The sequence below is a fragment of the Lycorma delicatula genome, chromosome 8 (genome assembly GCF_047948215.1).
Source record: "Lycorma delicatula isolate Av1 chromosome 8, ASM4794821v1, whole genome shotgun sequence".
Lineage (NCBI taxonomy): Eukaryota > Metazoa > Arthropoda > Insecta > Hemiptera > Fulgoridae > Lycorma > Lycorma delicatula.
The window spans coordinates 28,767,387-28,783,650 of NC_134462.1; the positions used below are offsets into that span (position 1 = coordinate 28,767,387).

The following is a 16,264-nucleotide window of genomic DNA, read 5'->3' on the forward strand; positions in this document are numbered from 1 at the left end:
TAGCAAAAAATGCTTAGGAAATTGATTTATAAACTCTAAATCTAGATTTTATTAAGATGTAAACTTTTGAAAATAGGTTTTTGACATCATGATCAATTAGCTTTGATGAAAGCTTTCTACAATTTTGCTAGACTATTGTTAAAAAGGTCCATAAGATGATCTAAATTGTGTGTAATTAATTTAACATAGTGCAATTTGGGAATGTTGGTCTGCTATTGAGCAAAACGAGCAGCTTATTATAGGCCAGTTTTTGTTGTCTGTAATCAGACAGGATTGTCTCAATAAAAAAAGAATGGTTAGGTTTGGCCAGTATTTATTATCTTCTCACAATTCATATTGAAACGTTTTCTGAGCAAAAAAAAAAAAAACAATTGATTATTTATTTTCCTTTAGTACAGTCTGTGATTACTTTACCCACTGGATGATCTAGTGGTAAACCTCTCATTGCAAATCAGCTGATTTCAAAATCGAGAGTTCTAACGTTCAAATCCTAGTAAAGTTAATTACTTTTATACAGAGATGAATATTAGACCATGGATTCCATTGTTCTTTGGTGGTTGGTTTCAATTAACTGTACATCTCAGAAATGGTCGACCTAAGACTATACCAGATTTCACTTCATTTACATTCATACATATCATCCTCATTCATCCTCTGAAGTAATACCTTGTGGTTCTGGAAGCTAAACAGAAAAAAGAGTTTCTGATTAGCTTCCAGAACCAGAAGGTTCTGGAAAATATGTGGGGAAATTTATGAAAATATCTGGGGAAATTGATTTATAGCCTTTTAAAACTATTATAAATGTATATTTTTAAAGGATTATTTGCAATGTATAGAAGTTTTCCTACAAAAAATAGTGTAAAAAGATTTTTATATACTAAATATTACTGAACTTTGTGAAAAATCATTATTTTTTTATTTATTTTCAATGATATAATTTGTTTTTTTTTTTTTTTTTTTTGCTTATAATTGTACAAACAGCACAGCTCAAACACATAATGTTAATATTCTTAAATTTAAAACATCAATTTTAGAGAAAGATTGTATTTATTAGTGTAGTAGATTATTGGTTAAATACAACAGTAATTTTTTGAAAATAAGTATAAATATTTTTAATAATCATATAAAGAAGTTAGTAAAAAATTGAAATTTTGTAATCTGATTTTTTTTTAATTTATTGGTTTCATTTTATTAGTGGATGTTTTTAATTGGTTGTTAACTAATTTTTTTTTCTTTCTCCTGCTAGCAATCACAAGTCTTTTAAAAGCAACACTAGGTTTTAATTGTTAGTAGTAAAATTATTATAATTTTTATATTAATGTAAGTTATAGAACAGTGGTGGCAAACCTTTGACCTGCTGGTCTGACCCATGAAAGGTTTTTAAATGACCCACACATTGATTTTTATAAACTTATTTTTTATATCATAAAAGAGAGAACAGACAATCAAAAATATTAAAAAAAAATTGAATGAAGAAAACAATGTTTATGATGAATTTTCAAATATAGAGTGGTTAAATGATTTAATGTTCTTATGTGACATCACTCAGCATTTTAATGAACTGAATAAAAAAACTTCAGGGAAACAGACAGATTATATTAATGATGTTTGAAAATATTAAAATATTTTTGATGAAACAAATCTTCACTAAAGATTTGGAAATTAAAATATTTTATTCAATTACAAAAACGTTTTTTAAAAAACATAATAATTTTTTAAAATACGCTTGGCATTCAAGAAAATGCAATTAAAAAATATTTATACATTATACAGAAATTAATAAAACAAGCTTTTCAGGAGAGATTTAATCGATTAAAAGTTTGAAAAATACATTTCACTTTATTTTATATCCATACAAAATGGAATTGGAAAAAATGGAGTTAATCGAATTTATGTGACTAGGTATCCGTGATTTAGAAATGGAATTAGTTGAATTTCATAGCAGCATAGTGTGGAAAAATTACATTGATTTTAGCATTGATTTTAAACTTGATTTCTAACATGGAAGGAAAAATTTCTGAAAATAGTACAGATAATAATGATCCCACACTGAAAATTGAAAATATTATATTAAATGTATGGGATTCTTTCCTAAATGATTCTATATCAATGAAGAAACTTGCTAATGCTCTTTTGATAATGTTTGGATCCACACATTCATGTGAAAAATAGTTTTCCTCAATGAAGTTTGTCAAATCTACTGACAGAAATAAACTTGGAAAAGAATCAACTGTGAAATGCATTACACTAATGAATGCAGGATGTGAACCTAATATTAAGAAACTATCTGAAAATAAGCGACTACAGATTTCACATAAAATATACTTTTATCGACTTTATTATTCATACACATATCTGTGTATGTTTGTTAATAAAGAATATTTCATAATACATATGTGCTTTTCTTTATTCCTTGTCCATTCAAATAACAATGCAGAGGCTCCACTCAGCATGGTGTCACCTGGTGTAGTAATTCATGGTATCACCTGTTGATATCAATTTTTTGATGTCAACCTTTTATCACTTGGAAAAGTAAAAGTTTTAAAACAAAAAGGAAACGTAAACCTTTTTAGAGGATTTTAAAAGTGAGTACCAAAAAAAAGGGTCAACTGCAAGCTTTCTGTTAACAAAGTTTTGGTGTTCACAAATTATTGATGCCCTTTTTACCACACCCTCCCCGCCTTTCCAAGTGATGCCACTAACTTAGTGACCTACAGGCTAGTAAATAAACTAATGAACAAAACGACCCACTTCTCAAAAAGATAGAATAAAGATTTTTCACAAATTTATGTTTTTTACTGCTAAAATCAAATTACAATTATCTTTTTTGTTTATTAATAAATAAATAACTAAGATTAATGTTAAATTTCAAAACATGTTAAATAGTGCTACTCAGGTTCAGATGAATAATTAGTACATTTATTTTTATTAGATCTGAATTGAGTTTGCAGCCTATCTGAAGGGATTAATCTTAAGAAAGAAATTAGATCACTAAGTTAATAAATAACTAAAAAAATTCTTGTTTACATTGTTCTCAGAACCTTTTAAAGATACTTAGAATGTCATTATAAAATTGCTTAGAGTAACATATTTTATATTAATCATCAATGCAAGTCTGAAACAAAGCAGCAATACTGTTAGATTGTTTATCACAAAACAAATACCTACTTTACTGTTTACTTTTGATGTTGTAATTGTTTATGTTGAATGTCTGCTCTCTTCTCTTACTCCAGGACTATAAACAAAGAAGGTAGTGGGGCAATCAGAATTGACACAAAATTGTTTCTTTCCTTCAGGGTATCGGGATCAAGCAATTTAAAAATCTTTAATAAATGAACTACTATAAAAGTTACAAAAAAAATTTTATACATGATTTTGTATGTGTGTAGGTGAATGATTTGTATAGTATTCTAGAAGTCTACAGAATATGTGGTGCAACATAATTAACAATATTTAAAGGGGCCCTCACATATTTAGTGAAAATTTATACAAAACTGTTACACTTTAGGTCACTAGACCAGCTTATTGTTTATAAAAACCCCTGCAAAAAATTATGACGATGATTATACTGTTGTAAAAACATTAGTGCAGAATGTGTACCACAGAATTAATTATGTCCCCATTGGATTTCACATAACTTAATATTTTTAACTTCAATACCTTGTTATAATTAGCTTAAAACCTTAGTTTTGTTTAGTTTGTTCTATTATAGTTAGTTTTGATTTTTATTTGCTTAAGTGCTTATTTTATATCTAGAAAAAACTACTGATGAGGCAAGAAATGAAGCTGCTTCTATTGTTAGATGTTGTAGAAAATTATTACCTTATTGGTAGTATATTAATAGTGAACTGTAATTATTATAATAATTTTGATATCAAAGATTAACTCATTTTATATGCTCTAAGCTTTATGTGGGAAAATGAAACAAAAATTTTATAGCATATGAAAAAATTCCATGCCTAACCAATGTTTAAACCTGAGACCTTTAAATTAAAGGTTGAAATGCTATTACTTCACCATGGAAGTTGGAACGATTAAAACAAATAATTTGCTTACTGTCAGTTAATTCACAAACTGGTTTGGATGAAGTAGATTTAAAATTAAACTGATATGATTTTAAAATTTGTACTGATGTAAACATTACCCATTTGATATATAAAAATGGATTTAGAGTTTAGTTCCAACTTTCCATGCACCAAGTGAAATGTCAATCAGTCCTTTTCTAAACTACAGTTTTTCCTTTATCATTATAGCTGTTATTACCATTCTAATCTTAATAATATCATAGATAATTTAATGATTATTAAGAATTTATATTATAACACAATTTTTAGATACTTTAATATCAAAATAATTTAGTATGATTTTACATCATGATGTGAAATAGATGAACAAATTCTACTTTTTTATTGAAGGATCAGATATATCTGATCCTTCAATAAATAATAATAATTTTAGGTTTTAATTTTATGTTGTGCTATTTTGTTTATTTCAGGAAGACAAAGACCTAGTTCATGAATTTGTTCAGAATGATGGCCTTAACTGTCTTATTAAGGTTGGATCCGATGCCGATCAAAATTACCAAAATTACATTTTACGAGGTCAGTACATTACTTTAGTTACCTATCAGATAATTATATCAGTGTCATTTATGGTATTACATTGTTTGTTATAGATTTATAGTAGTATAACAATGTCATTGATTCACTGGCATTTAATTGTTGTTGTTCACTACTTTATATGCTTCTGCGCACATGCGAACACACACATACACACACTGTCTCTACTAATTTTCAACTTAACTATGCTATATTTAGGTATAGGGATATATTAACAAATAAATTTGAAGGTCAAAGGTCACATGTGTTTGAAAGGTTTTTTGTTTCTTTTTTTGTGCATCAGTTTTTTATATCTTCAAAAATTTTGGAAATTGTAACATAATTTGGGTCTGTTTTTCCCAATACATTGAGAGTAGATCATTCTGTAGATACAAAATGTACTTAAATTCCCACAGTTGCATATGTAATTGTGACATAAATTAATTTATTTATTAAACTTTCTTTACCAGAACACTATATCATACATGCAAACAAAGATTGTAGCTTCTCATTGGCAAAGACATTTTAGTTCTTTTCACCTGATCTACACTAAAAAATATTGTCTTAAATCATCCATTCACTCTTTATCTCTAATATAGTTTACTAGAACATGACTAAATAATTTATCCTTAGTATTGCATCAGTTAAATTTTTTTGCAAACCAGTCAGATTCTTAAATCAGCTTTTTTTATGGTAAAGAAAATGTTATGAGATATCTTTTCCTGTTTTGCCTTTGGGAATTACCGTTCAGGTATTACTTCAGAGGATGAATGAGGATGATATGTATGAGTGTAAATGAAGTGTAGTCTTGTACAGTCGCAGTTCGACCACTCCTGATGCGTGGTTAATTGAAACCCAATCACCAAAGAACACCGGTATCCACGATGTAGTATTCAAATCCGTATAAAAGTAATTGTAGGACTTGAATGCTAGAACTCTTGAATTCCAAATTGTAAGATATCTTGCACATTGATTTCAAGTTATTTTTCAATGATATAATGCTCACTGTCTCATCTTGTATTCCTAGTAGATATTTTTGAATGTCTTCAGGTACAAGAAATGAGAAAAACAATATTATTTTAATTTTATGTGTTCTATTTCAACTAATGCAAGACTGATATTCTTTAAGAGGCTGCACATTTCTGTCATTGAACATTTCTTTATTGGAAAACTGTGTGGGTAATTGTGAAATTTTTTTTGAATATAAATAAATTCTTTTAACGTAGGTGAATACTGATTCCCTGTTAATGGTACACCAATTTTTATGCTACAGAGTCTGGTAATATTGTTAATAGCATTTCTTCTACTTAGAAAACCCCATTCCATCAACTCTTATGACAGAGTCTTTGTTATTCACCCATAGATTCCAGGGATTCAAATTTCAGATTCGTGTTAGGCATGACATTTTTTCACATCCCCCAAATTTTCATACAGTGCAGGTTGGCATTAGAAATGGATCGGTCTGTAAAAATTATGATAAATTCTATTCTCTTAACTTCAAATAGCTGGGAAAAATGAATGCTAAAAAAAATGAAATTCTGAAAAGTCTTTTGTGAGTAAAAATGTACAGTAATTGTTTCACATTAAATATGTAGTACTTATGAAGATAAGTGTAACTATTTATTTTTTAATTTTATTTTACTATATCAAAACTGATATAATCCTTTTTTCAAATAAGCAGTGAAAAATAAATACAAAAAAAAAATTATTTTTAACTTATGCCAAAATCCTGGTCTCACAGACCCAGGGGAAATTTTGTTAGTTATTATGTGCAGTACTGATGACCATTACGGCTCATCTTCATAATAACTTCCTCCCTTCAACCCCTACCCTTGTCAGACCACTTTTTGCTCATATTGAGTTAGTTGTTCAACCTTAATGCACTGTTGTGTTGTTTAAAAAATCTGTTGGTCTCACTGACTTAGGATTTGTGTTTACATATTTCACAGCATGGTCTCACATACCAGAGGTTTCGATTTACGCGAGTGTGTTGTTTATGAGATATAGCCTACTGTGTATCTATAATAATTGCTTAAATAATTTGTATATTCTTCACATTTGTATAATTGTTGTATTACTTGTAATTTTATTTGGAAACAACGAGAAAAATGGATCGTCCAGATCGGTCACAAAGATTTTTAGATTCACGCGATCAAGATTTTGGTGATAAAATATGGAAAACTTAGTGTCTTTCCAGAAGAATCCCACAGTGACATTAGCAGTATGAGGAGAATGTGGAAAAGATTCTTCTGTCTAATGCAGAAGAATTGAGTTCAGAGAAGGAAGAGGATGAAGAAAACTTGTTAGAAGATCAAAGAAATGTACAAGTTATAGATAATAATCTGTTAGAAAATCAAGGTAATATAGAACAAGTTATAGAGAATAATCTTTTACGACCAATCAAGGAAGAAGAAACATACTTCTCAGAAAGACTGAAGAAAAAACAATTTGGTCCCCCTAATGCATGGTGTGCTAAGGAGTCTCAAAGAAGGGTTAGAACACCTGTGAAATATAATAAGATTCTTACCAGGTGTATGAGGACAAGCAAAAACTTTGGGAAACTAACGTAACAAGAAACAGCCTTTGGCAGCTATTGTTTGATGACACATTCATAAATATAATTGTCACCAACACCAACAAAAAGTTAGAAAAGTAAGAGCAGGGTTTTCTTCACAAAAAAAAAAAATAATTACAGGAACACAGATACTGAAGAAATAAATGCTCTGATAGGTTTGCTATTAATATCTTTAACCTTGAGTTCAAACAATGAGAAAATAATTTCTTTATTTAAGAAAGATGTTTTTAGCAGACCCATACATACATCTGCTATGTCTAAGAAGAAGTTTGAAATCTTATTGATGTGTCTAAGGGGTTGGATGTTGCAGAATGCCGTCCACACAGAAAAGCTAATGACAAAGCAGTTTCAATCTCCAAATTATTTGATAAATTTGTTTCAAAAAGCATAAGTGTCAATTCCGTTTCATCGACTGTCACAATAAATGAGATGTTCATTCCATTTTGAGGAAGGTGCAGCTTCAAGGTTTTAATGCCAGAGAAGTATGGTGTAAAGGTTTTGTGTTTGTAGATCCTAAATGTTTATATTTATTAAATGCGTTCATTTACACCAACAAAGGGAGTGATTCCATAGGCCTAAGTGACATACAACATACCATCACAGTCAGTAATTAGATTATGTAAACCAAACTTGGGTAGTAATAGAATAATTGCTGACAGTTTACTTCAATTTAACTTCTTGATCAACTCCTCTAGAGAAAACTGATATATGATGGAACCATGAAAAAAAGACAAACAACATCTTAACAATCCCAGAAGAATCTCTTCAAAACCCTGCTCAACCAATTGTATCTTCTCTTTACAGTTTCAGCGATGAGATGACTCTTATGAGCTTTGTTCCAAGAAAAAATAAAGCTGTAGTTCTAGCATAAACAATGCCCCTTACTATTGAGACTAGCAAAGAAAATAAGAAGCCTGAAATAGTCTCTGCTTTTACAATAAAACAAAATGTGGTATCAGCCTGCAAGACATGATATGTGCAGTTTTCACCTCAACCTGCAAAACAAGGCTCTGGCCTCTCACCATTTTCTACAAGATATTGGCACTGTGAATGCCTTTATCTATAGAGAATCTATAATCATCTATAGTAAAGAAAAAACCTGTGTGATGTGTCCATTAGCAAAACAAAGAAAAACTGCATATATGTGCATCAAGTGAAAAAAAAACTATTGGTCTTGAATGTAGTAGGAAGGTAGGTGTAAAATATATGCTGAAGAAGTTGTCCACTAAAAGTTAAGTTTGTGTTATAATTATTCTTTTATTATTATTACTGTTATTATCCTCTTTTTATTTGTTTTTCTTATTTTTTCTCATTTTATTTTATTTTTTATATAAAATTAAATAAATATAGCTTCCTGAAAATCATAAGTTAAATAAATTAAAAATATTTTTGCTGTGTAAATTTTTTAAAACATTAAGAAATGAATTATTTTCCTTATAACACTGTAGTTTTATTTATAAATGCCTTTTGAACTTACCAGTTAAATATTTTATACATAAAAATATGATATACTAGCTTAATTCCTTATGTTAGTTTCACAAACCCTCAGCTTCAGTTAGTATTATAAAAAGAGGGTTTTGGTATGTGTTAATTCATTTTTGTATGAATATACTTATAATTGTAATTACTGTTGTTTATAAAACTTTTTATATATAATGTACATTTATTTTACATACATTCATTTTTATATACATTTATATACTCATTTTTATCACTAGCATTAAAGCTTTGCATAACACATCCAGCATTGTAGTGTTTGTATAGAAACTATATAAAACCTAGGCAGCACTAAAATGATGATGCTCTTGCCAAAATTTATGAGGAAAAGAAGTTCATTTCCCTTTAGAAGAATACATAATGAACAAATAATTGCTTTTGTATTAATTAAATAAAAGTGTATATTACGTTAAAGAATTAATGTACATCAACATCATCCATTTATCTATTAAAAGATTTAAGTATGGTTAGATTTTATTTTATGTAAAAATATTTTACCCTACTGCTTGATTTATTTTTGAAATTCGTTTTTATTTGAATAGTTAATAAATCATTTACTGTTAAAAATCTAGTATAAACAATATCAATGAAAAAAATTTTTTTCTTATGATCAGACATATTTGCTGATCTGATAAAGGATAGTTTTCATCACAGCTTTATAAAAAGATTTACAAAACATATGAAGTAAATAACTTTATATTCAATTTGGATGATGTAACTATAAAGAAACAAAGGCCTATTAATGCATTGTTTAACTAAAACCTGTTTGCATATTTATCTCAGTTGGGTAAATGTCATAAATGGCAGTTGGGAAATGTAAATAACATATGGTCATAGATGTTAACAAAAATATACATTATGTTTTTTTTTTATTATTACGTCAATAGAAAAACGCAAATCAATATATATATATATTTATTAAAACAAATAATATAATATTTTGTCATAAAGAAAACACAATTATTATACCATTGTTTTGACAGTTCTTAAATTGCATATTCTTTAGGGAGTATTCTCATAGTGCTTGTTTTAAGATATAAATTATCAACTAGATATTGCTTTCTTGAACAGTTTGTTACATGTGGATTGATGATATTTGTTATTTATATAGTTTAATTATTTGCTTACAGTAATGTGTTGTTTTCTGCACATGATGCAATGTTTATTGAAACAAATTTATTCCATTGTATTGTAATTCAAATAATGAGTGCAAGTTATTAACAATTACTACATTAACAAATTCATCATTTTATGACCACCTTCACGGTGTAGGTATAGTGTGTTTGCAACAGCTGTCCTGGGTTCAATTTTTGGCTAGTGTGTGGGAATGTTTTTTAATGCATAAGAATTTTTTTTAAATGTTTTTTTTGTCTTCAGTCATTTGACTGGTTTGATGCAGCTCTCCAAGATTCCCTATCTAGTGCTAGTTACTTCAGTATATCAGTATACTGATACAGTATACTAGTATTATTTCATACTATACAGTATTACTTCAGTTTCATTTCAGTATACCCTCTACATCCTACATCCCTAACAATTTGTTTTACATATTCCAAACGTGGCCTGCCTACACAATTTTTTCCTTCTACCTGTCCTTCCAATATTAAAGCGAATATTCCAGGATGCCTTAGTATGTGGCCTATAAGTCTGTCTCTTCTTTTAACTATATTTTTCCAAATGCTTCTTTCTTCATCTATTTGCCACAATACCTCTTCATTTGTCACTTTATCCACCCATCTGATTTTTAACATTCGCCTATAGCACCACATTTCAAAAGCTTCCAATCTTTTCTTCTCAGATACTCCGATTGTCCAAGTTTCACTTCCATATAAAGCGACACTCCAAACATATATTTTCAAAAATCTTTTCCTGACATTTAAATTAATTTTTGATGTAAACAAATTATATTTCTTACTGAAGGCTCGTTTCACTTGTGCTATTCGACATTTTTTATCGCTCCTGCTTCGTCCATCTTTAGTAATTCTACTTCCCAAATAACAAAATTCTTCTACATCCATAATCTTTTCTCCTCCTATTTTCACATTCAGTGGTCCATCTTTGTTATTTCTACTACATTTCATTACTTTTGTTTTGTTCTTGTTTATTTTCATGCGATAGTTCTTGCGTAGGACTTCATTGTTTCTTCTAAATCGTTTTTACTCTCGGCTAGAATTACTATATCGTCAGCATATCATAGCATCTTTATCTTTTCACCTTGTACTGTTATTCCGAATCTAAATTGTTCTTTAACATCATTAACTGCTAGTTCCATGTAAAGATTAAAAAGTAACGGAGATAGGGAACATCCTTGTCGGACTCCCTTTCTTATTACGGCTTCTTTCTTATGTTCTTCAATTATTACTGTTGCTGTTTGGTTCCTGTACATGTTAGCAATTGTTCTTCTATCTCTGTATTTGAACCCTAATTTTTTTAAAATGCTGAACATTTTATTCCAGTCTACGTTATCGAATGCCTTTTCTAGGTCTATAAACTCCAAGTATGTTGGTTTGTTTTTCTTTAATCTTCCTTCTACTATTAATCTGAAGCCTAAAATTGCTTCCCTTGTCCCTATACTATTCCTGAAACCAAATTGGTCTTCTCCTAACACTTCTTCCACTCTCCTCTGAATTCTTCTGTATAGAATTCTAGTTAAGATTTTTTATGCATGACTAGTTATACTAATTGTTCTGTATTCTTCACATTTATCTGCCCCTGCTTTCTTTGGTATCATGACTATAACACTTTTTTTGAAGTCTGACGGAAATTCCCCTTTTTCATAAATATTACACACCAGTTTGTATAATCTATCAATCGCTTCCTCACCTGCACTGCGCAGTAATTCTACAGGTATTCCGTCTATTCCAGGAGCCTTTCTGCCATTTAAATCTTTTAATGCTCTCTTAAATTCAGATCTCAGTATTGTTTCTCCCATTTCATCCTCCTCAACTTCCTCTTCTTCCTCTATAACACCATTTTCTAATTCATTTCCTCCGTATAACTCTTCAATATATTCCACCCATCTATCGACTTTACCTTTCGTATTATATATTGGTGTACCATCTCTGTTTAACACATTCTTTGTTTAAATGTTATGTATTATATATATTTTTAAATTTAAATATCATTAAATGCTAGATTCATTATCCATTAAATAATATTAAGCAATAAATTATACCTAGCATTCTTAACTTGTGGATGTATGATAAAACCATTATTTAGGATGGTAGCATTTTACTCCTATTTCACTCCCTATCAATTTTTTGGATCCGGTTCTAAGGTAATTTAGTTTATTGGCTTGCATATAGCAATTATAATCTTATTTTCGCATATTTTCTATAAAAGTGTAACATTTCATATATTTACTAATGTTATTCAACTTTTACTGTTAGTCATACCAATACAAATTACACAAACTAAATTTTTTTAAATAAAGATTAATGATTTTAAGGCAAGAAAGTAATTTTTTCATATTATTTTAAACCTAAACTTTAAGAAAATAATAAAAATAACACATGGAAAAAATTAATATTTTATTTAAACTAAAAGAGCATTATGCCAAAGGTAAGCATTAAACAATTAAAATACTCTCCTATGTTTGTTGATGTTAAAATAGATCACAATTTTATGATCACTCTATACCATATTTTCTCAGTTCTCAAATGAATTTTCTAGCAGTTTATTATCATCATAATTGTTTTTTTGTTATGTTAAGAAGTTAGGTGGTTTTTTTTTTTTTAACTTTGGAATGTACATGTGATTTGTTGTATGAGAGGATCTCATTTTGCTATTTATGTAATTGTAATATCTGAGAATAGTCCTAATGAGTTGAAATAACATTTTCATTTTATTAGTACTTAGTTAAAAAAATATTTTTGTAGTTTTAATCATTATCATATCTTTCTGAATGAAATTATTAAAAAGCACAAGAAATATTTACAGTTAATTCTTGTTAAATAGATTCACTATATGGTAATGTATTTTCCAGAATATTAGACACTTCAGAAAATTAAGCACCTGTAGTTTAGCCATTTTACTCTCCAGTGTCAAGTATACTTGTACATATATACAGAGTTTTAAATTTTCTCTCAATTGAGTTGACACACAATTCACTAATGACTACTCTCAACGTGTAGTTTGGGTCAAGTTTATTTTTATAGCAGTTATTTCAATAACTTTGCTTTAAGTAAATTTTGTATCACATATAATATTTTCCCTACAATAAAATTTGTATTTTTTAAACTATTAGCATGAATCAGTGATTCATGATTACTCATATTAATAACTTTTGTTTACATGAAAATAAATTCATAAAAAACTGCATACTGTTTGGTTATTAAATTAAAAATGAAATTTTCTGCTAATAAGAAACTTGTCGCCTACCTTTCTTTACCCTCTTTTTTGTTGCAAGAAAATATAAACTTATTATTTATTTTTAAATAAGAAAAAAATAGCAGAAAACTAGGTACAATTGATATGAACCATAATCTATATACAACTTGATTTTCTTATGTTAAAACTAAATTGTTTTTCAAAATGGATGGTATGTTACCACTCTGCCATTGAGTTAGTGGAATGATATTTTATTTTAAAATGCAGTTATTATAATTTAATTAATATAAAATCAAAGAAATTAATAAAACTAATAATAATCTCTATCATAAATCTAGAAACAACTTCAATACCAAATATTTTTACAAAATCATAAAATAAAACTGTGATTTCTATAAGAAACAGAGAGCCTAATTTAGTATACTGAATGGAATCTTAAATAATTTGCTCAAAGCCAGAAGAACCTCAGGAAGTATCATTTTGAAATATGTAAGAAAGCTTTGTTGTGCTTTATTTTCTCATTCATTTATCATGCAGTTGGGTGAATAGCTAAGCAAGCCCGTAACCCAGTTTATGATCTTTATGATAATCAGTTTGTTTTTAAATGCTGTAGAAATTAGGTTAAAACTGAAATAAATGAAAATTTTAGAATTTAATTTTGGTATATCTCCATGGAAGTTCCATTATTCCTCCCCAAGATTTTAGAAACAAAGAATAAGATAAATCAACTTTATTACAAAACAGAAATTCTAAATTAAATAAATTTGGTAATTCAAAATTTATATATAAATATATTTTAATATAGTTTTATATATGTGTGTGCTTTTATAATAATTTTTTTACTTTATTTTTTATTTACAGCCCTTGGACAGGTGATGCTTTATGTTGATGGGATGAACGGTGTAATGGAACATCCAGGTACAATTCAGTGGCTTTACAGTCTTGTCTCATCAAAATTCAGACTTGTTGTGAAAACAGCATTGAAACTCCTTCTAGTATTTGTTGAATATGTAGATACCAATAGTGTTCTTCTAGTGAAAGCTATTAGAGCTGTAGATTATGTCCACAGTAAGTATTTAATATAAAAATAATTTAATCTTAAAAAAAAACTAAATTTAACAAATTAACTGCAGCTGAATTAGTATGTTTTTGTAATTAAATCGTTAGAAATATTAATATTTAGGGTATATTTATGCAAGTGTATATTTTATAAGTTGATAATATTTACATTAAAAAGGCTAAAAGTGCTTTTAGGCTGAAGTGGAATTAATTGCAGCACAAAGTTTTAACAAAAGCTGGGCCGTTTTTTAACTAGTCTTACTAAACATGTTCCTGGGGCCATACAAGATAGAAATTTAATACCATAAATCTTAAAATACCATAGTTACCCTACTGAGCAAATAGTAGGTAGTCAATGCACTATTAATTACAGAAATTTAACAGTAAATATGTTTTTTTTCAAAGATTACCATGTAAAAGCAGTTATAATAAGCCATCAGTTGTGCAGCATTGTCACTACGTAGAATGATATCAGAGGCTAGTTACTTCACAGCATCACTGCACATGGACCAGTGATGTAGTGAAATATTGCACAATGCATTACTGCAGTAGAGCTTGTTTTTTTCTATGAATTTTAAGGATGTCTTGTCTGTAAAACAGGGATAATCGAAAGGAAAACATACAGGCTTGTCAAGTTTTCTTATTTAGTTCATTTTAAATGATTAAAAACATGTTATAATGTGTTATAATCAGTTTTGGTAAATAATCAAATACCTTTTCCAGGTTATGCGTAATTAAATTAATTTATATTAATTTTTAAATGGAAATACATAAATTTACATATAAATACAACTACAATGCAAGTATATTTTGGACCACATGAGTAACATACAATGTTTAATTCAAGGGAAATGAAAATGCCCAATTTTAGTCTAACATTAAAAGAGAGGGATTTAAAGGGTAGATGTCATTGGAGAAAGTGGACTTAAAAACAGTGTCTTGGGATAAAAACATCTCTAAAGATGGCTCTGTTTCAAATATAGGAATTTCAGTATTGCAAATGCTGTACTGAGTTATTTTGTTCCTCTGTAGAATGTTCATTTTGAGAGAAATTATAAACACTGGTCACATGTTATATATAGTAATAGAAAACAATTATTCCCATTGTAGAGAGTTTTAATTCGGGTAGCTTTTACTTAAATATTTAAAAGTTTTAATTTGGGTAGCTTTTTCTTAAATATATAAATATTTATAAACATTTAAGAGAAATTAGTTTAATTCTTTTGATTTTATTTTGTAGGTACAAAATAAATTCTTGCATACAAACATTTCGTTTAAATATATTTATGAATATTCTTTTCCTGCTTTATTAAATTGAAAAAAATATATATTATTCTGTAAAACTTGAATGAATTTGATTTACATGTAATTGTAATGTTGTCAGCATAATAAAAATATTAGAAGGGGCTTTTGTAACATATAGGACTAATACAACCCATCTCATTATTCATTCAGTTTAAGAATTATTGTACCACTTCAGTCCTTGTATTCACCATAAACGTGAAGACTCACAGTAGTTAATAAAATATTATTCAGTATTTTTATGAACATAAAATTCTTAAGAAAACCCAACATTGTGCTTAAAAAAATATGGTTGTGATTAGTTAGTCTTATTACCAATTTATTTTTTTCTCTGCTTCTCTTTGTTCCCTCATGGAATCACCTTTCTTCCTTTTACAAACCGTAAAACCGTTAAATTCTGTGATTGTAAAATATTTTACTTTGGTATTGTTTACATTACTGTATCCTCATATCTTGGTTTTATTCTGTGACTATTGTATAAAATTTGAAATATGGTTGTCTATGTTGATCAATGGGTGAAAAATAAAACTATAATTTTCTAATATCAAATGAAACAAATTTATTTTCAATTAACATTTTTAAAATTTAGTTTTAACTTTATTGAAACCAAATTTAAAAAGTGATAGTTTATAACAAATTTTAAAATTTTGGTTTGATTGGTCATTAAAAAATTATAGTTTTATAGTATAGAAGTTAACTTTTAAAATTTTATAAACACTGCAGCCAAATAAAATTTTTCATTTATGTTTTTAAATTTACACATTAAATCATTAACTGTTGTTCTATGTTATATCATTATTTACAGTAGTAAAACCTTTCTAAAAAGGAAACCATGGAAGAATTTTTTTTTATTTTACATATTTAAAATTCTGATTTTGATATGCCAATTTCTTTTCACATTACA

General features: G+C 28.0%; 1 protein-coding gene across 3 annotated transcripts in view; it reads left to right on the top strand.

Annotated features, from left to right (window-relative positions):
- The window catches only part of Fhos (Formin homology 2 domain containing), a 510,750-nt gene that overhangs the window by 424,780 nt on the left and 69,706 nt on the right, over nt 1–16,264 (top strand). For all 3 annotated transcript variants that reach the window (XM_075373283.1, XM_075373282.1, XM_075373284.1), the window contains exons 8-9: nt 4,496–4,601; nt 13,861–14,067. In XM_075373283.1, the coding sequence (XP_075229398.1) occupies nt 4,496–4,601; nt 13,861–14,067 (313 nt within the window). The remainder of the gene's footprint in view (nt 1–4,495; nt 4,602–13,860; nt 14,068–16,264) is intronic.